The sequence below is a fragment of the Callithrix jacchus genome, chromosome 7, assembly GCF_049354715.1.
Source record: "Callithrix jacchus isolate 240 chromosome 7, calJac240_pri, whole genome shotgun sequence".
NCBI classification, from domain to species: Eukaryota; Metazoa; Chordata; class Mammalia; order Primates; family Cebidae; genus Callithrix; species Callithrix jacchus.
In genome coordinates, this window is record NC_133508.1 from 148,874,496 (window position 1) to 148,895,863 (window position 21,368).

General features: G+C 36.0%; 2 protein-coding genes across 4 annotated transcripts; one reads left to right on the plus strand and one right to left on the minus strand.

Annotated features, from left to right (window-relative positions):
- Positions 1-274: 274 nt before the first annotated feature.
- LRIF1 (ligand dependent nuclear receptor interacting factor 1) lies at positions 275-15,959 on the minus strand. 3 transcript variants are annotated; one of them, XM_009001862.5, is made up of 4 exons: positions 15,658-15,959; positions 3,673-5,173; positions 2,258-2,530; positions 275-1,467 (listed from the first exon to the last, which is right to left on the minus strand). In XM_009001862.5, exons 1-4 carry the CDS (start codon positions 15,723-15,725, stop codon positions 1,030-1,032), a joined length of 2,280 nt encoding a protein of 759 aa, XP_009000110.1. In that variant the 5' UTR covers positions 15,726-15,959; the 3' UTR covers positions 275-1,029. The 3 variants fall into 3 exon arrangements, with proteins under 3 accessions (XP_009000110.1, XP_002751255.1, XP_009000111.1); XM_002751209.6 differs by having other exon boundaries at positions 275-1,470; XM_009001863.5 differs by lacking the exon at positions 3,673-5,173 and having other exon boundaries at positions 275-1,470.
- LOC144577208 (uncharacterized) lies at positions 4,644-16,352 on the plus strand. Its single transcript, XM_078333131.1, has 3 exons — positions 4,644-4,741; positions 15,492-15,709; positions 15,970-16,352. Exons 1-3 carry the CDS (start codon positions 4,644-4,646, stop codon positions 16,326-16,328), a joined length of 675 nt encoding a protein of 224 aa, XP_078189257.1. The 3' UTR covers positions 16,329-16,352.
- Positions 16,353-21,368: the final 5,016 nt, after the last annotated feature.

The window sequence follows — 21,368 nt, forward strand, 5'->3', positions numbered from 1 at the left end:
GGATTATAGGCATGAGCCCACGCCTCGCCTGATCATTTTTTAATAACCTTATTCACCTCCACCTTTCTCTCTCTCTTTTTTAAACAGACAGAGTTGCACTGTGTTGCCCAGGCTGGCCTCAAACTCCTAGGCTCAAGCAATCCTCCCATTTCAGACTCCTGAGTAGCAGGAACTAAACACATGCCACCATGCTCAGCTAACTCCCCATCCTTAATCCCCATCCCTACACCCCTCCCAAACTTTCCCAAATCAAAAATTAACCAGACAGAGAAAATACACTTTAAAGTTTAAAAAATATTAAACTTGACAACTGTTTAAGATCTACTTTTTACACAATCTCAGTAACATATGTACATACTAAAAAAAAAAGCAGCATTTGCCTTTTTTTAGGAACAATACATCACTATAAGCAAACAAAACATCAAATAGCTTGAATTCTAAATTACACTTTGGATTATATAAAATTACATTATGAAGTTACAAATGTTTCTCATTCTTGAGAAATGTTTGAATACTTAAGTAACGGTGCCATAATACATATTATTTCATGACATTAAAAAAAAACAATGGTGACACAAAGAATCATCATTTTAAGGGTAAAGAGATCAAGCAAGTACATATACAAATCCATTGGAAAAGCTAAGTTTGGATTATAACATTTCAGTAATACACAGTCATTATCTACTGATGGAATAATGCCTGAGCAATTTAGGTAAAGATACAAAGAATAACAAAAACCCTGCCCAAATATTCAAACTTGGAGAATTCTAGTTAAAATAGAAAAATATAAAATTTCTCCTTCCAAAAAAAAGGTATCTAAGACAAAGGTTTAGATACCCCTTGTAAATTACTCACAAGTTATATGTGAATCAATCTTTTCTGTATTCCTTAAAGTTCTATAATCAACTGATGAAAAAACAAGTTTCATATTCAAAGACACTTTCGGAACACATCTACAATTAACTTATTAATGCAAAAGTATATTTTTAAAAACAGCTATTCTATTGAAGTCTTTAAATACAGGAGATTTTATTTTTGGTGCATCTTCTTACGCATTTCTTCAAGAGCTGCTTCTTTCTCCCTCAGCACCTGCTTAAGTCTTCTTATTTTTTCATCTCGAATGGTTTCTTCTAACTCTGGTGGTGTCACTGGGAAAATATCTTCAGTATAGTTTTTATTGAAGAAATGACTTTGTTCATAAGCTGCATCTGAATTCAATATGCCTTTCTCTTGCTTCTCGTGGGTATAGTATTCTATCTCGGTTCTCTTTTCTTGTCTGGTTTTGCTGCGACTTGTGAAAGTGTTACGTTGTGACACATCTGAAGTTGGTAAAATACTGCTTAGGGGTTGAGAAATGGTGACACTAGCTCCTCCATTCATGTTTGTGTTATAAGGATTCTCTGTTTTTCTCTTCTTTATGTGATCCATCTTCTTAATAGTTTTTGCTTTTCTTTTCTTATCAAAGTTCTGCTGCAATGTTAAATAACATTCCAAAACAAAAACAAAATTTTATTGCTAAATTCATGGTATGCTATCAAATTTAATATCTGCAGAAAACAAATATTTAGCTATTACAATTAACAAAATTTACAGAGGACAACTACAGAAAGAAAGAAACATTTCCAACTGTGTGGTACCAAAGTGCATTAATCACATTCAGTAAGAAGTTGCCTAATTCACATTTTCTTGTTCAAGTTTAGAAGCCATACTGATCTACCACAGAAATATTATAACACTTGTGAAGCACTTGAGAAATACAATTGATTTAGTTTTTTCTTTTCCTTTATACAGCAGGCACATGTGGAGGATTTTCATTAGAAAAGGTTTACTAGTCTTAATGACATTCGTAAGTGAAATGACAGTAGGCAAAGTTATAGACATTTATCATTATTAGCTAAATAAGTTGCTTAAAAGATAAGAACATATGCATGCTTATATCTTCCACTACATTTGAATTATTTCCTTTAGATAGAATCCTTAAAGTAGGATGACCAATTAAAAAGCTACGGCCATTTTCTTATAATGGAAAAAAAAGCAGGTGAATAAAAACAATTAAAACACATCTTTAACTGTGGATGCATTTTTATCTGTGCATAAACGGTTCTTTCAAATATTGTTTTGGTACAATATATATATTTTCAAAACCAGTAACAACATTTGTACTCATGCACAAGGCTAAAAAAACCAAATCAAGAAATTTAATATTCATGTATCACTTGTACTACCTATGAAGAATACACTGAAATGTATTACCTACCTGTTTTCTCTCTCCTTCCTTCACCATAAACTCTGTCTCTTTGTAAGTACCACTCTTTACCAAACTGCTAAAGGAATCAAAACCTTCTCCAGAGGTCAAATGGTCAGGAATTCGAGTAAGGCACACTTTCAAATCTTTAGTAAGGCCAAATGTCTTTTTAAATTCAGCATCACTCTTCAGATGTGATGCCTTATTACTTCTTCCTTGAGAATCTTTCTTGTCATTTCTTCCTTGGGTAACTTTTTCTGATGTTGATGCCATCTCATTATGGATCTGGAATTAGGAAAAGAAAACATACAAATAATACTGCTAATTATTCAAGTTACTTTATTAAACAAGCAACTAAGTGATTATTTCATCTTACATAAAAGAACATATCATGCTTTAAAATCCTAAAGGATTGCTTTATATTATCCTTGCCTTACCACCCAAACTCAAAAAACTGAATATAAGTACAAACTTAAAAAACTCCCCCTACAATTTCTCATTTAATTTGTTGAACTACAAAGGTAATGAGTAGTTAATTCTCAAACAACTGAAATGAGAATACAGACTAATGACAACATTAAAATAACATATATGACATTATTTAGGAATTGTAGTCTTCTGGAAAAATCACACATGCCTTTCTTGTATTTAACAATCAGAATTTACCTCCTTACATCTCTGGAGTTCAATGAATTCTGTACTGAAAGGGAGAAATGCTGACATTATTAAGTAGACCTCTAAGTAAGCAAGGAAAAGGTGGGTACAAATATCTAGTGAGCACACAGACACACAAACCTTAAGTCAAACATAAAGGTAACTATGTGGACGTGTTGATTAGTTGAGGAGTCACAAAGAGCTAATAAAAAGGAAAAGGAAATTTGTCTACCAAAAAATAATAATCAACCCATCAAAGATGCTGATAAAATCTTATTTCCACAAATTACTGAAAGTACCAAATAACCCTATCTCACGTTTTCCATGGTATACCACTACCACCCACACCCACACACAAGCACATAAAACCCCAAAACCAACTTTTACATGCACATTGATCTCTTCATATACTAAAAAAGCTATTAAATATGAACATACATACGTGTATATATACCTATATTCACACATTTTTACTAAACTTTGAATTCACATTATCCTTCTCCAACTCTCCTAAGCCTTGTTACTCTGTGATATTTTTGTTTACATTGTTTTAAAGAATTGGCATGCCAAGTGATTCAAGAGAAAGATTAATTGTACTCCTTCTCAAATTTGCTCAGATGGAAGTTTTGACTTAATTAAATACTCATGTGTATAGTCTGTGTGTGACGGGATTGGCAGGGGGGAAAGCGATATCATAGATAACCTTGAGAATTAAGAAAACAAACTTTTCTATATAGATACATAAAAAGAGCACCCTGACATGGGAAAATTACCTTTGGTTCTTGGTCTCTGAAAACACACTGTTGTGAAGTAACTGTTGTTGCATCAACAGAGGAACTTATTTTCTCTATGCTCTGGAGGATACTTCCTTTTCTGGGGGCATTGTGTCCTGTACTAAATTCATCTGGAAAGATTGGATTTGTTAATAAAGTCTTACTCTGTTTTAAGTAGTTACTGGATTGGTTCATATGTGGATTTGTGGTAGAAGGAGATGGTTTCTCCACTTTATTCTTCTCTGCCCTTAGATTGGCCATGGAAGCAAGCTGGGTATTGGAAAGTGATTTTGTCTCCATCTGGGAAGATTTACTTTTGGCCAAAACCATATTTACAACCTCTCTGGATATTTCTGTGACTGGACTTGGACTCACTATCTGTAACGTGTCTTTTCTTAGTGGAGTATCAGGAGAAACAGATTTCTGTTGGTCAATTTGTGATGGCAGAACATCTGTCCCCTTTTTAGCCAACAGATAGACTTTCCCATTAAACATAACCAAAGCATTATCTTTAATAGGCATATTTTTGGATTGTGTCCCACTAGGATCGATGGTATTCAATGGTGGCATAGTTACAGTATTATCTCCCAAATTTTTCCTATTTACAAAAGTTTTTAAAATCTTTGAAGCCACATTATTTGAAGACTTAACAGGAACAAGAGATGGCGTACAAGGCTGCAGCTTATCTTGGAAAATCCATTTCACTGGAGCAGCTGGAGAATGCTGACCACCTTTCAATTGTGTCTCTGTAGCAATATTCTTTGGAATTTGTGTGGTATTTAGTATTACTGGCTTTGCTATTTCTGTAACAGGTTTTGGGTAAATGTTTTGAAAGTTCTTGGTCACTACATTTTTCACTGTATTTACAGGAGATACATAAATAACAGTTGGCATTTGAGAGGCCTCAACCATTCCTGAGGTACTGGTGGTGGCAGTTGCAAATATCTTTTGCTGCACTGAAGGAGGCAATGATGACGCTGGTACAGATTTCACTTCAGCATGGGCTGGAATCTGTAAATGATGCCCAGAAGGCAAAACTGGAGACTTCACAGTCATTGGGAGACTCTGGGTATTAACTACAATAAAAGATGAGTCTTTTTGTGTTGAGGGAGGAACAGCAAATGTCTGCATGGTGAGTCCATCAATTTTCACACCATGACTCTGAACTTTAGACATTGATGAAGAAAAATTTTCAGTTCCCACAGAAGTAACTCTACCTTTTTCTGATGTATCTACTGTTCTTGTAAGAAAATAGTTTGAAGAACTGGCTGGCTGAAAAATGGGCAATTGAACTGATGCACTTGTGGAAGAGCTGGGAATCTGGGTCTGAAAAGTAACTCGAACTGGTTTTCCTGTATTCCCTTTCAAAGCATCAGACATGACTGAAGATTGAACTAGTGGTATTAGATTTCCGGAAGAATTAGGAATTGGAAGTAATTGCAGAAGATTTTTTCCATCCGAGCCAATCGTCTGAACTACTTGGTACATGCAGCCTGAAACACTTAAAAGAACATTATGAGTAAATAAATACAACATACTACATGGTATATACATTTTATTTAAAAATAAGTATTTGTAAATATTTTTAATATTAAAATATATTTAAAGTATATAATTTTCCATTTGAGTTTTCAAAGTGAAAAACTGCAAAACAAAGATTTTCAAGTAGAAGGGATAATGATATAGTCGGCTTCTTATATGATTAGGCAATGGGTATGAGATAATAACATTTATTCCTAAGACTAAAAGTAGACATATCTAAGGTTTTGCCTTAATAAAATTATGCTACTCAAGTAGGCTTCTCTTAAACTGTTAGCATCCTCCCTTCCCCCTTTCCCTGAGATCTTTCCTCTTGTCCTCCTCCTCTACTGTAACTGAAGATTCTCATTCCCTCTCCCCTTACTCTTATTCCATTTCTCTCAGTCTTCCCCCACAATCTATTCTGTATTCTTCCTATCATAACTCACAAGTTCTACTGTCAGCCATTCTTCTTTTGCTTAAGATCTCTCTCATGGTGTTACCCTAGTTTGCCACATTTTTGTACTGCAGACTTCACTGAACTGCTGACATAGGAATCATTTTCTTCTGATTACTGTTTCAGCACATTTGAGGTTTAGTGCTAAATAGTCCTTGGTAAAGCAATTATATATAGTAGTCAACCATCAATCACCTATCAATCCATACATATAATACCACTGCAATTTCAGCTGAATGTTTTTCAATCAACATGGAACAGACTTGAAATAAATTTTGTTTAACTCAATCAATTCTGTCCCCCATGCCTTGAATTATTTCTTAGTACAGATTGTTTGATCGTAAGAAAAGTCAATATATACTAATCTCTGTTCGCAGAATTAGTTATTTGGAGATGACTTGAATAAAGATATCTTACCTTATTTATATCTAAAACATCTTTCAGCTCCTGGAAATATTGAGCTTTCATGGGATTCAGGGTCATCACACATACAGTCACTCTACCTAGGTACTCCACCCCCAACCCAACTCTTCACATACCTCAAGTCTTGGCATAAATGATATTTCTCAAGAGATACATTTTCTGACCACTCTAATCTGTCCTTCCATCAAAATTAATCTATAGCATTAGACTTGTTAGCTTCCTTCATGATATATATCATAGATTGTTCTCACGTATTAGTATGTTTGCTTATCTACAGACTGTCTCTCATGTTAAATTCTAACAATATGAGTGCAATGTCCATATCCTACAGACCTAATAACTAAGATCAAATAAAGAAAAAAGTTCAAGGGCAAATAATAATAATGATAATAAGCAGGTATGTTTTTAAAACTCTCAGATATTAATAAAAATCTCAGGTATTATTTTATAATAAAAAACTCTCAGGTATTAACAAAAAGTTCAAGGGCAAATAATGAACAATTAGGTATGTTTTAAAAACTCTCAGGTATTAATAAAAATCAGTATAAAAAATTCTATGTATCCGTGGAAATGCTGGAACTCAGGTTTACCTTTTTGCAGTTCAAATAACATTATTATATCCTTACAAAAATGTAAAGTAGTCTTTTGAACACTTGAGAGTGGGTCAAAATATTAAATTGACCTTTGTTGTTGTTGTTGTTGTTGAGACAGGGTCCGGCTCTGTCATCCAGCCTGGAGTGTCAGTGCAAAGTTCAGTTCACTGCAACCTCCACCTCCTGGGATCAAGCCATCCTTCTACCTCAGCTTCCCAAGTAGCTGGGACTATAGGTGCGTGCCACCATACCCAGCTATTTTTATTTTTTATAGAGGTAAGGTTTTGCTATACTGCCCGGGCTGATCATAAACTGACTTTTAATGAATTAAGAGTTAACTTCTAAAGAGAATAACTCCAACGAAAAGGATGAATTCTTGCTTTCAGGGCTTTAAGAGGAAAAATCCACCTTTATTACCTCCCTGCACCTCAACAAAAGCACATTTGACCTGGATAAGAACATATTCAATATTAATTCATTACACAAAAATTTACCAAGTATCTGTTATAATGTAAGCACCAGGCTCATTAGGAAAAAAGGATCAGTAAGCTGTAGCCTCTGGGCCTAATCTGGCCCACTCTGTTTTTATGCATTGTTACATTTTAATCGATTTTTAAAAATCAAAAGAGTACCAATAGCCTCTGTAGTGGCTCCTCAATCTTCTTTGCCAACTCATACTTTTGAATCAACTTTCAAATGTTGGGAGTTTACCAAAGCTTAGAAAGAATCCTTCTCTTCCTATTCTGTACTCTATTTCCTTAGATGCTTTGTTCTCAATGCATAACTTCAATTAAATTATCACTTACATAACAACAATTTCAAATATTTCTATCTGTGGCTTTGAGATTTAGGCTTATACATCCAAATTTCCTTTTAACATTTTCATTCAGAATCTCAAATGTCCCTAAAATTCAACACGGTGAGCAGATCTCTGCCCATCCTAATCTCCCAAATTCCATCTTCTCCAGGGTTTTCTTTGCTAAACAGCATCTCATCTACCTTAGATGTCTTAAGTCAGAATAGGTAAATCCTGCTTTCTTATTCCCTATATTCGATGATCATAAAATCCTCTTGATACTGTCTCCTAAATTTCCTTTGATCTGTTCAGTTCCTTCCAAATCAACTTACCACTCTACTCGAAGCAAACATCATCTCTGGCTTAGAATACTACAATGCTTAATGACTGATTTCTCTCTTCAATCATATCTTCTACCTTTCAATTTACTCAGCCACTAAAACTGATCTTTCCCTGCTTAAAACATTGCAGTGGCTTCCCATTATTCTTGAGTCGCAGGAAGAAAACCATTGCTTCTGGTGCAATGTGAGCCAAAAGAAGAGAGAATTTTAAGAAAATTGAGCAATTCTACTCAAAGTTTCTGAGATGCCAAATAGAATGAGGGTTAAAAATGTACACTGGAAATCATGTTGTGAAGGTCACTGATGACTTTAATAACAGCAGTGTGGCAGGGGAGAGAAGTTGCTGAGGAGTGGTTATAAAAAAAGCAAGGAGACAACTCTTTTTAAACTGTCAAGAGAACAGAAAGACTGGCAGGTAGCTACAGGAATAAATGAAATCAAAGAAAGGATCTTACCTTTTTCTTTCTTTTTTTAAGGTCAGATAAACCAGAACATATGAAAACACTCATGTGAGCCAGTCAAGGAAAGAAACTGGTAATAAAGGAAAAAGAGGGATATGCAATGTGGAGGAGTTAGGAAATGGAAACCAGACAGACAGGTGCAGGGACTGAACCTTAAAGAGTGCTACAGAGCTAGCTCCTTCCATTGGAACACTGGAGGAGAGGTTAGGTGCATTTTCAGGTAAACATGTAGCTTTGGTGTTAGAAGGCTTAAGTAATTCTCATTTAAAGGCTTTTCTTTATGAAAAATCGCATGACATCATCTAATAAAAGTAACAGCAAAAATATGGGAAGATTTGAAGAGAATCAAAGATTTGAAACAGTTTTTGTGAAGGGGTAAACTGACCACAGAAAACATCAGAGTTGCCAGGATGTGTTGATGGTGCAAGAAGGCAGGTAGTGGTTATAACTTTATAGTGGTGCTAATCTGTACTCCTGAGATTTTCCTTGTCACACCAAGCACAGACAAAGAGAAAGCACACTGAGTTCATCCAGGATTGGGGTGGTATCAGAAAGGTGCAACAAAAATCAAAGAAGACCAAAAGAATGTAAGGTACTGATAAGAGTTATTAAAATGAAACAGAGAATCTAAACTGGATAGGAAGAAAATAAGAGAATAAAAGGCTAAAGTATAGGGGTAAATAAAGGGATTATTGGTCTGTGGGGCAGATAAAGTTAACAGTTACAACAGGTACAGTTAAACAAGTCAGCTAGAAATACAGGAATTGGCATTTAGAAAACAGAATGCATGAAACCATTTTGTAGATGCAGCAATTTCATCTAATAATAAGGACTACAAAAGCAGATAGATGCAACAGAACAGAGAATAAGATTACTGGGGGAAAAAATTTCTGTAATAAAGATGAGGTGACAAAGAGATTATCCATCTGTATGGATACTGAAATCACACAGAATTAGAGGAAAGACAATGAGCTAGATGGTGAACTAAGTGTCAAGTTCAGTGACAGGAAGTTGGCAGATGGTGTTAACAAACCACAATTAAGTGATACGCCAGAAAGTTATCTTGCAGCCTGCTTTTTTTTGCAGTTCATTTTCTTTGCTATTATCCTACTAAAACTTCATTCTCAAAGATTACTAAATACGTTCTCACAGTTAAATCTGTCTTTATGTTCATTTCCTAGGTGTTCTCTTTTGCAACTAATTATCCTTCCATCTTGATCCTCTTTCCTATCACGGTTTCCACTGTGTAAAATTTATTTCTCGACTCATTTTTCTGCATTATAAGCATTCTACTGTAACTATCCCGCTAAGTACAGTTCTTGACCCTGTTTTTCTCCTTTAAGACATTCTTCCTTAAAGGCTGCAACAATTCTCATGGCTTCAACTATTTCCAACAATCTTTTTTGAAGTAATGACTCCCATAGTTATATCTTTTAATTCCTTTCCCCTACTGGAACTGGCATCAGTTCCATATTTGTGATGCCTTACCAAACATTTTCATTTTTAATACCAACATTTTAAATCCAGCAAGTTAAAATTACTCTCTGTTGAAAACTAGTAGTCTATCCTACCATTCAGTCATGTGGCAGCACCAATATTTTCCACATCATATAGGTTTTAAATCACCTAGTTATCACTGATGTGTCTTTATCATCATTCTTATTTACTTTAAATTCATCCACATAACCTTGTATATGTCCTTACAAAAGTTAAACATTTAATAAATGCATACTGAATCAAGTCTATAAGGTTTTCTATTTAACCTATTTCATCCATCTTTTCTTTCTTCATCATTGTGATTTCCACTATCTAGATGAGATCCTCATCAGATGTGTCTAGCACTCATCATTCTCATCCCTACAGTATTTTGCTGATGTTTTGCTTTTCTGACTGCAGCCACTATTGACTATTATGTATCTCTGGTAGATTAAAATTGTTTTCATCCTGTTACCTCCCGTTCAAAGTTTTAGTATTCATCATTGACAATTCAGCTTGACATGAAAATCACTCATAAACTAGCTCTAACCAATCTCTACAACAAAACCACCCACAACTTCTCTTTGCTATTCTGAAATATGCCATATACGTTACATTATTTACTCAAAGTATTATTTTTCTTCTCCAACAAAATGAGTTTTAAATTCTATCTTCTCCATAAAATATCTGCCTGTCACTCAAGCTTAATTTCTTCCAACTTGGAATCCCTAATGCGCTCCTATTGGTGCCACTAATGTTGGAAATTATATAATGCTTTCTTTATTGACTTTATTAGCTAATTTTAAAAAATGCGTAAAGTATTGTTTCATTCAATAAGATTGAAATTTCTTAAGGCGAGAAAGGCTTTATTATTTATTTTGCAATTATTCTTCCAATACCATGCATAATATTTTATAATGACCTCTGTATTTCTGCTTTATAAAAAAATTATACTGGATGAGTTAATTTCAAATCTGATAACTAGATTTTTCCCTCTCTTTTCCTCTATTTCTCCTCCAAATAAAAAGAAAAATGAAGCTTCTTTCATGTCAACATATCAGTGAGATTCACATAATCTACCATAGACCATAAATTCCAACAGGGTAGATTATCCTATTCATATCTATATACTCTGCATCTAATTCAGAAACTGGAACTTCCACACAATAATGTTAGCTGAATTAAATCCTACAAGTTATATATATTTTTTAAATCCGTAATTTATTTTCAACAAAATGTAGGTTCTAAAAATTAAACTGAAATGCAGAATGCTAAGGAGAGAAGAAATAAATCAGGGCAAAATTCATAATCCTTCCATCAATACACAGTTTTTCATATCTAGAAGGAGTGTTCCATTGAAGAGATTAAATAACTGAAATCCTACAACAATTCTGTTTTCTGAAAGATCATATTCTGCAGGCTAATGATGTCAGAACTAAAACTGGAATGAGATTCTGCATCCCATTTTCTAATTTGGTAAACTAATTACTTTAAGGTAATTACTTTAAACCAGCTGGTGTTCAAACTGAGAAACTACATTTGATATATAACACAGCTTAACACTTTAAAAGAGAAAAGAGGAACATATTAGAAAGATTACGGGCTTCTAATTCTGGTTCTTACAAGTTGACTGGAAAATTTACTTATCCTCTTGGAATCTGTTTGTTCATTTGTTAAATGTTAAATGGCGGGGAAAAGGCTTGCTATGAGAAATAAATGAAATGACTGCCTGGGAGCCTAATAGTTATCATCTTCCATTAAATATGCAATTGGTTTTTGAGAATAAAGGTAAGGTCTTTAAAAATGTAATGAGAAATTTAGTAAAAGGGCACATTAAACATATTGGTAATGTTACATAGCTTCTGACAGTTTTTACTATTCTAATATTGATATGAGGCATTCACATATCAGAAATAAACTAGTAAAAATGTTGATGGCCAGTTAATGTTTTGTAGATATTTTTACAAAATTCATTTTTTTTACCTGCTAGGAAATCCTTTTCTATCTTACTATTTGATCTTACAATCTATAATATTATGTATATACAGAACATAATATATGTAAGTATGCAACGTAACAATCTATCCAATACGTACCACGAATTGCGTATGTGATAGTTAATAACAGTTGTTACTAATTCTAATCCTGATAAACAGTCCGACAAGTTATGAATTGCATTCCCATTTTATACTTGAGAAAATGGAGATTTAGAAATATTTAATAACTTACTTAGAATTACACACTCCCCTTGAGAAATTTTATCTACTTTTTCTATTTACTTTAGCAAAACCCCATAATAACAGGGTCCAAAAAATTCAAATGTAGAAACTGAGAGATTAATGACAGATTTCATTCAGACTGTAGTACGTGTGCCTGTCTCTCCCTCACACAAACATACAGATGCACTCATACAAATCACAAAATAAAACACTGTACACAACAAAATGCATACTGAATTGACAATGAGGCATCATCATTCTAATCAAACCAAACCCCTGCTGAGAACACTTAAGTTTAGCTCCCCATTTGAATACAAGTGGTTATGTGAAGATAGCCACCTATGGCCAATCAAATGATATCTTAATTCTTATTACAGTGGAATATATAATCACAGGCTTTCATTATAGTACCTCTAAGGGGATGCTTCCCAAGTCTCTAGTCTCAGCTCTGACTTAGCCTGAGTTTCATATCCAAATATCTGACTGCTATCTTGATGTGTTCCTCATCTCAGTTAATTTACCAATAACCAGTCAGAAAACTGGCATCACAACTGACCCCCCTTTCTTCCTGCCAATTCACTGACAAAGTCGGTTTATCTTCCCTTCTGTATTTCTTTGAATCCAGTCCCTACTGTACTGCACCAGTTAGTGAACTTTTCAGAATTTCTGAAAAGACAACTGAAATAGAATCCCTTTGTGTTCATCACTCACCCTCAAATCCACACTGCTGTCAGTTATCTAAAATGCACACCTATGTCAGTCTTTTTCTTAAAATACTCTGAACAATTTCCAACAGATGAAGTCTAATCTCCCTAGCAGGGCAAACAGAACCTTTAAGAGCTATCTACCCATCCTGCTTGTACAGAATCAAGCAACAATTCAATCATTAGCAATAAACTATACAGATGCTTTATTTACCAGTATTCTACATAAGCATATCCTGCATTCATCTTTAACTGGATAGCTGATATTTATGTCTTCCAACTCAGCTGTTCCTGGAATCTTTCCTCCAACTCCCTTTGTTTACTCTCTGCCTTTACCACATCAACTCTACTTCTCTCCTCCTTCATCATGACTGTAAGGCTGGAAACAGCCCATATCCTATTATTTAATCAGTCTTCCCATTTAGCATAGTCTATAACATACATAGTAGGCACTAAATGAATGTTTTTTCATTCAAATGTTTAAACTATACTGATAAGTGGTAAGCTAGGATATGAACCCAAGTCTCTACAACTTCAAAGCTTCTTTCCACTGAAGCATTCTGACTCTTGCTTTGTTCTTTCACAACAAAACCCAAATCAAAATGAGTATCTTCCAGATTTTTCCTTTGTATGCTAAGATTAAATTTGGGTTTTACATTTTATACTCTGATGAATTACAGATACTTCAAAGAATACACAAATCTGTATTATGCTACTGAAAAATTTTGAATAAGCAGTAACAGGAAAACTTTAAAGCTACAAACAGTAAGAAAATCATAGTCATTTAAGTTATAAAAAGAAATGATTTACTACCATCAAACATGTTACAAGAAAAATAAGGAAACTAAGCTTCCAATAAACTCAAAGGGCTGATGTTAATCATATTTACAAAATTGTATTTCGATGTTTTGTTACTCACAAAACAGAATAAAATCAAATATGTAACCAAAAGTAAACGTTAACCAAAGTAAACGTCAACCAAAGTAAACGTCAAAGCTTCAGAAAGTCATCTGGTAAATGCCACAAATATATGATGTAAAACCTCAGTGATTTAAATAAATATATTCAAAGATAATAAAAACAATACATAAATCAATGAGTCAATGAACTCAAAATGACTTATGAATGTAATTTGTAAAAGTCTCCAAATCCCCAAAGGATTAGAAATACGGTAACAGACTTAAAAGTACACACACACAAAGTAAAGTTGATAGTACTTTTTATATTTAAAAATGCAATCCTAAAACAAATTTTCTATAAATTAAGCTAAGTCAGATGTCATTATTTACATACTAAAACAGAGCAGCAGAAATAATTATAAAAAGTAATTCTACTTTTGCATATCTACACAGTGCACTCTGTCACTTCCCCCAAACTTCGACCACAAAATTAAAAACACACGAGTATACCAAAATATGGCTCTTTTTATGATCGGAAATACAATGGTTCTTTCTTGACGTTCTTCAATAGAGTTTTAGCTCATTAATATTAGCAGCCATTTCCTTTTATATGACTGTGCATGCTTTTAAGGAGTCACCATTACTTATGTTCTTTATTGCAATTAAGTTTACTATCTACTTGTAATTAAAGAAACCTCCTAGGTCGGGAGCGGTGGCTCATGCCTGTAATCCCAGCACTTTGGGAGGCCGAGGCGGGTGGATCACGAGGTCAAGAGATTGAGACCATCCTGGTCAATATGGCGAAACTCCGTCTCTACTAAAAATACAAAAAATTAGCTGGGCATGGTGGCACATGCCTGTAATCCCAGCTACTCAGGAGGCTGAGGCAGGAGAATTGCCTGAACCCAGGAGGCGGAGGTTGCGGTGAGCAGAGATCGCGCCATTGCACTCCAGCCTGGGTAACAAAAGGGAAACTCCATCGCAAAAAAAAAAAAAAAAAAAAAAAAAAAGAAACCTCCTAGGCTAAAATCTGTACAGAGTTAGAGTTGTGCTTTTATAATAGTAACAGCTAACATTTAAATTGTGCTTTACTATTTTCCTACATATTTTACATATTTCATTCTCATCTTTAAAATACTTTTAGTGCTATTATTTACAGACTGGAAACAGGTACTTGGCCTCACAAATACTAACTGGCAAAGTTGAGATTAACCTCAGGTAGCCTGATTTTCTTCAAATGGAAATCTCCTTCTGTGAGTTTTGCGTCTTAGTTCTTCATTTTATTAGTCTGCAGACTATTTTTTTCCTCATCATCTATGATACATTCACCAACCATGTAAGAGTACAAGTGAAAACATTCTGCTTTAGCTAACATTGTTTCCATTGCATTTCCGCTTAATACAAATTTTAAAATAAACTAAGTTACTGATAATCTATTTTCTAATTTACAAGAATATTTTCCTTAGAAACACTGGACTCTCCTCCTGTCAAATATAAATAGCCAATAAATGGCTCTTCATTACACCCTACTTCTAAAACTCTATTCAAAAGGATTGATTTTACACGAGGATTTCTCCATTTTTATTTCTCTCTTCATATAAAACTATTTGAAATTTTAGATATTCAATCTCCTTGTTCTAAAGCCATCTTTCTTCAATCATACATCCTTTCTGTCTCACTATTAAAGGTAACTATTTTCACTGAAGGTCCAGCGCCACCAGGGCTGCACTTGCTAATCCGCGCTGACTGCTGCGTTTCTGCGTGTGCGCAAGAATCTTCCAGAAGGTTTGAGTCATATACAGGCGTCGGCCATCTTGCATTTCATCTCCCGTGGAGATCTACTCCGTCCGCCTAAGAAACTTGAGACGCTGGAGTCCCGCGGAGCCAGGGGAGGGGCTGTGTCAGGCTCTAAAGAGGTTTTACGTTTCCCAGAGGAAAGCGCTCTACTGGCTTTAAGTGCCGCGGTGGGGAGTGCTTCCCGCCTGAGTGGCGCACTCTGCGGGCTCCAAATCCTCTTAACTACACAGCGACGGCCGACTCCACATCCCTAAGACGGACAGAGGGGCGGGCATGGGAGGGATTCGAAACCGGTACTTACCAATGCGAGGCGTTGCCTGAATTTTCCTCTGCGGGTTTCAGGAAGACCCTCCGTAGGTTATTTGACATTTTAGTGGGGAGGAAGGGGACACCTCATCCAGGAAAGTGGGAAGTGTGGGGCCGAGTTTCTCAAAGGGGCGAGAACCAGAGCGAGGGAATGTTAGGCTGGAGTTGCCCGCAGCGATTCTGAGGGGTTTGACCTTAACGCAGGGCGACAGCGGGCTCTCGAGAGGGTGTATTCTCTGGCTTTGGAGAGAGGTGGCTCAGCCACCAGAAACCGGAAGGCTCCTGGCGTTTGTTTGCGTTCTCGCAGCCCTACCCTCGGAGAGAATCGGCGCGAGTCTCCGCCCTGCAGAGCTTACGACAATGCTCCAGAGCCAGCCGGAGCAGGCGCAGGGGGCGTGGTCTTTGTGGCACCGCCCCCAACAAGGCCGCGTCAGTGGTGACGACAGAGGCAGCCTGGCTGTGCCAGCCCCACCCACTGAAGCCGAAAGCCAAGGAAAGCTCTGTCGGGCGTCTTCCGGAGTCGTCACGTCCGGTTGCCAAGGTGACTGGTTCGCTAGAGTTCCACCCTTACGATGCAATCCAATGGCAAGTGATGTTTGCTATCTTTTCTTCCGGATCAAGCGACAAATCGCAAAAGAGAGCTCTCCGGACACCTACGCAAAATAAAATGTTTCCGGGGTCAATCATAAATTTTCTGCTTCTATGCTACCGCTAGTGTAAGTTTTTCTCTGCCGTCAGGGCATTAAAAAACATCGTCGGGCTTTTTTGTTATTATACACTTGTGGCCTGGGAAGACTTAAGACGCTTGCCTGTGGCCAGCGATTATTGTTGCTACTTCTCTGAAGGTTTCTCATTTACTACTCTTTCCTGAAGCTTTGCCTCTCGCTTATTGTCATATACATTCTGAAGCGAGCTCTACGAGGTGCATTACAATCTCTTTCGAAGATCTCTCCCTTTTCAAGGGAGTTCTTTACATCTTGATCACTGATTCTCTTTTGTTCTCAAACTGTCTGGTCTCGCTTAGTGGTTTTATTCATGCTCCTGGCTTGAATTACCACCTGCACCTATTATTTTACCTCCAAATGCATATATAATAGGATGTGCGTGGCACTGATTTTTTTACAAAATCAGTTTACTCCTAACGATTAATAGAATTATTATATACAGATGAAGAAACTGATGCTCAGAGAGGGTAAAAAACTTTTTAGAGGTCATATAGCTTGTGAGTGATGGAGCCAGGCTCCAAATCCAGGTTGTCTGGCTGAACATTCCATATACTTACCTACTCTGTTATGCTACTGTGTGACTCATAAATTTATGTTCCCAGTTCTGATTTCTCTGGGATCTATAACTGGATGTTCAAGTGAAGTGTTGAGATCTCCTTTTTGATATTTTAAAAGTCCCTTCAAATGAAACATGTTCAAAACCACACTTAGGACTTTCTTCTCCTCTCCCCACTACACATTTTCCTTTATCAGTGCTATCTCTAGAAAGAAAGAAAAAAAACTTCCCTCTATTAAAGATGCCAAAATCCCAGTGTCATCCTTAACACATTCCTCTTTTTATTCCAAAATATATAATTCGTCACCAACTTTTGCAGATTTTATCTTCTACATATCTTACAAGTCTGCTTTTTATTTCTGTTACTCCTACTATGGAGCAAACTTACTTTGTCTAGTGAAGCTTTAACTGAAAGCCTCATATCCACTCTTGTATTCCTCTAAATGCTGCAGCCAGAGCTGCCTTATGGAAACACTAATCTGATGGTATCATCTCGCTACATTAAAAACAATTAGTTTCCCACATTGCTCTTATGATAAGGATGAAAATCCTTGATTTTTTTTTTTTTTTTTTTTTGGAGACAGGGTCTCACTCTCACTCTTTCACCCCAGGCTGGAGTGCAGTGACGTGATTTCAGCTCAGTGCCACCTCCAACTTCCTGGATTCAAGCAATTCTCATGCCTCAGCCTCCCGAGTAGCTGTGATTACAGGCATGCACCACCATGTCTGGCTCATTTTTTTTTTGTATTTTTAATAGAGACAGGGTTTACCCATTTTGGCCAGGCTAATCTCTTAACTCCTGACCTCAAATGATCTACCCGCCTCACCTTCCCCAAATGCTGGGATTACAGGCATGAGCCACTGCACCCAGCTAAAATCCTTGATTCTAATCAAGATGTTGAACTAGTATAGACTGCTGACATCTGGAGAAATAAAAAAAGAGAAGTTTAGATTTTAGGAATTAACAACAACAACCACCACCACCACCAAAAAAAAAAAGCTGTTGTGAAAATTTCAATCTGTAGGAAACTTTCAGAACTGGTGTGTGTGTGTGTGTGTGTGTGTGTGTGTGTGTAGAGTATTACAGGCTAAAGCCAAGGGCCACCATGGGCAGAAGAGGGTGAAGGAAATTATTTTAAGTTTTCTCTTGCATCAGGTATTATCATTAACCACCTTTGAAAATAAACCTGTAGCAATAGCCAAGCTCCTGATATAAACAGGATAAAGTCAAGGTAGGAAAAACGCATGCTAAGGTGAGCCACTGATGAAAGTAGATGCAGGATTACCTGCCAATGTTGGGAATTCACTACTCCATCCCCTCCAGAAAACTGCCCTGGCTGGTACATTATAAATAGGTAACTTGATTTTTATCAATGTGGTCTTGCAGTACAGTTTATAACTCATACCAGGGAAATTGCCTTTTGGAGTGGAAACTAATTGGAATGATCAGCAGTGGTTCTTTGAATTCCTCAGGATATATGTCTTTTCTTCTAAATTCATTGGGCTTCAGACTGAGGCTTAAATATCTTTCTTTTTACTTTTTTTTTTTTTTTTTTTGAGACGGAGTCTTACCCTTTTACCCATGCTGGAGTGCAATGTTGCAATCTTGGCTCACTGCAACCTCCTCCTCCCAGGTTCAGATGATTCTCCTGCCTCAGCCTCCAGAGTAGCTGAGATTACAGGTGCCCACCACCACCCCCAGCTAATTTTTGTATTTTTAGTAGAGATGGGGTTTCACCATGTTGGCCAGGCTAGTCTTGAACTCTTGACCTCATGATCCACCCACCTCAGCCTCCCAAAGTGTTGGAATTACCAGTGTGAGCCACTGCACCCGGCCTACAATTTTTTTTTTCAGGCAGAGCCTTGCTCTGTGGCCCAGGCAGGAATGCAGTGGCACAATCTTTGCCACTTAGGTGACATCTTGGTTATCAGATCTACTATCATGGTATCACAATGTTTATGATCAAGTAACCCTTATTTTACTTAAAAATGGCTCAAAGTACAGGAGTAGTGATGCTGGCATACCATTCTATTTGTATTATTAGTTGTTGTTATTAATCTCTGTTCCTATGTTAGTTTTCTGAGGATAATGGCTTCCAGCTCCATTAATGTCCCTGCAAATGACATGATCTTGTTCCTTTTTATGGCTGTATAGTATTTCATGGGGTATATGTATCACATTTTCTTTATCTAGTCTATCATTGATGGGCATTTGGGTTAATTCAACATCTTTGCTATTGTGAATAGTTCCAGTCTGTTTTTTAAATGGATTTTTCCAGGTATAACAATTTTCTATCCTCTTGTTTTAGATACTGCTTTATTATTAACTGTTTCTCCCATACTATTGTATGTTTTTCCTATAATATATGCCTTTGTCTTTTCTTTCTCCTTTTACTTTCTTACATTGGATAGATAAGTTTTTTCCACAGCTCAAAAAGTTTTACATTCCATTTTTGTTTTTATGACCCATATTCATATATTTTTTTAAATTTTTTATTGGATTTTAGGTTTTGGGGTACATGAGCAGAGCATGCAAGACAGTTGCGTAGGAACACACATGGCAGTGTGCTTTTCTTTCCTTCTCCCCTTCACCCACATTTGACATTTCTCCCCAGGCTATCCCTCCCCACCTCCCCCTCCCACTGGCCCTCCCCTTTTCCCCCCAATAGACCCCAGTGTTTAGTACTCCCCTTTTCTCACTCATAGGCGGGTGATGAAAAATGAGAACCCATATTCATATTTTTAAAAATTATCAGTGTATCTTTTACCTGACAAGATCTACATTTTAATAGGTTCTAATATCCTTTTGGTTTCACTCTTATCCCCTAATTCATGCTGTTATGGTCTAGACATATAAATGTAAATAGCTAAATGTGGTTAGTAGCTACAGTATTGGACAGCCCAGATCTAGAATCTCAGCAATGCATTATTATGGAAACACTTTGCTTTTAATTTCTTGACTATCACCCACGCCTAACTTTAGGCAACAAAAAACTTTATCAAGGTTTTGATCACCTGCTTTCTATATCACTTGGACCATTTCCTGAATTTTTGTCTCATAATTAACTGCTTCCTTCAAGAGTACTTTCAAAGAGTCTGTATTGCAACTATTGTGAAACTTTATACACCTGAGAGCATTTTAGTATATCCTCACATTTGAATGACAGTTGGTTGGAACCAACCAACTGGCTGATTTTTATAACTGAAAGTATTTTGCTCTAAAACATAAAAAACATTATTCCATTGTCTTCAGCATTGCATTGAAAAATACAGTTATTAGTTGGATTATTGTTTCTTTATAGGTGATCTAAGCACCTCTCTGTAAACTTTTAAATTTTTATTTTTGCTTTTGATACTGTTAAATGCCACTATAATTAGTCTGAGCATTGAGTTTTCTTTACCTCTCCTGTTTGACACTATAAGAGCCCCTTCAAATTAAGATCATTTTATTTTTCTTCACCTCTGAGATTTTTTTCGTGTGTGCGTGTGTGTGTGTGTGCGTGTGTGTGGGTGTGCGTGTGTGTGTGCGCGTGTGTGTGTGCATGTGTGTGCGTGCACGCGTGTGTGTGTGCGTGTGTGCGTGTGCATGTGCGTGTGTGTGTGCGTGTGTGTGTTTTCTCCATAGTTTTTCTGGGATTTCCATTATCCAGTTTTTATTTCATTCTCTATGCCTAACTTATAAATTAAACTTTATTATAGGTATGTATGTATAAGAAAAAAAAATAGCATGTATCCAGTCTGGTACTATTCATGGTTTCAGGCATTCACTGGGAGTCTTGAAACATATCCTCCACAGATACACTACTGTATATCAGTGAAAATCAGAAAAAATAACATATTTGGCAATGAGAGTGCAACCAAACATGAACTAAAATAAACACACTAGATGAGATAAATAGTTGAATGCATGCAGCTGAATAAAGAATTAGGAAACAGAAGAGGGTAAAGAAAAGTTGGAAAGAATAAAAAAAGAGCAAATGTAAAAATAAAAGTTACGATTTGTGTGATATAGAAGTGTAAGTTTCAATATATGGAAAATAGGGTTGCAGAAAGACAGAAATATAAACAAATACTTTTTAAATCTAAAAACCATTTTTCCTGAATTAAAGAAAAAAGAGAAATATCAGTTGAAACATGTCCTAAGGTACCAAGTAAGAGAAATATGAAAAAAAAAACACCATGCCTTAAAAACTTGAAACTTGAATATCAAAAAGAGAAAAAAAATTAAAGCCCTCAGGAAAAATGTATTATTTTTTGCATAACTGATAACCATATATTTCTGCATAACAACCATACATTTAGCAGCTAAAAACAACAAATGTCAGTTAGGATTCTACACACAGCTTAGTCAGATCCTCTGCTATGGGGTCATTTTCAAGGCTGCAATTAAGGTGTTGGTCAGGGCTATTGTCTCATCTGAAGGCT

Excerpts from the sequence above, each read along its gene's own strand:
- LOC144577208 (XM_078333131.1), top strand. The coding sequence starts at position 4,644 with ATGACGCTGGTACAGATTTCACTTCAGCATGGGCTGGAATCTGTAAAT. Across the intron at positions 4,742-15,491 it reads CAGTCATTGGGAGACTCTGG|AGGAAAGCGCTCTACTGGCT; the intron begins GTATTAACTACA and ends TACGTTTCCCAG. Across the intron at positions 15,710-15,969 it reads GGGTTTCAGGAAGACCCTCC|CCCTACCCTCGGAGAGAATC; the intron begins GTAGGTTATTTG and ends GCGTTCTCGCAG.
- LRIF1 (XM_002751209.6), bottom strand. The coding sequence starts at position 15,725 with ATGTCAAATAACCTACGGAGGGTCTTCCTGAAACCCGCAGAGGAAAAT. Across the intron at positions 5,174-15,657 it reads TCAGGCAACGCCTCGCATTG|TGTTTCAGGCTGCATGTACC; the intron begins GTAAGTACCGGT and ends TGTTCTTTTAAG. Across the intron at positions 1,471-2,257 it reads AGGAAGGAGAGAGAAAACAG|CAGAACTTTGATAAGAAAAG; the intron begins GTAGGTAATACA and ends TTAACATTGCAG.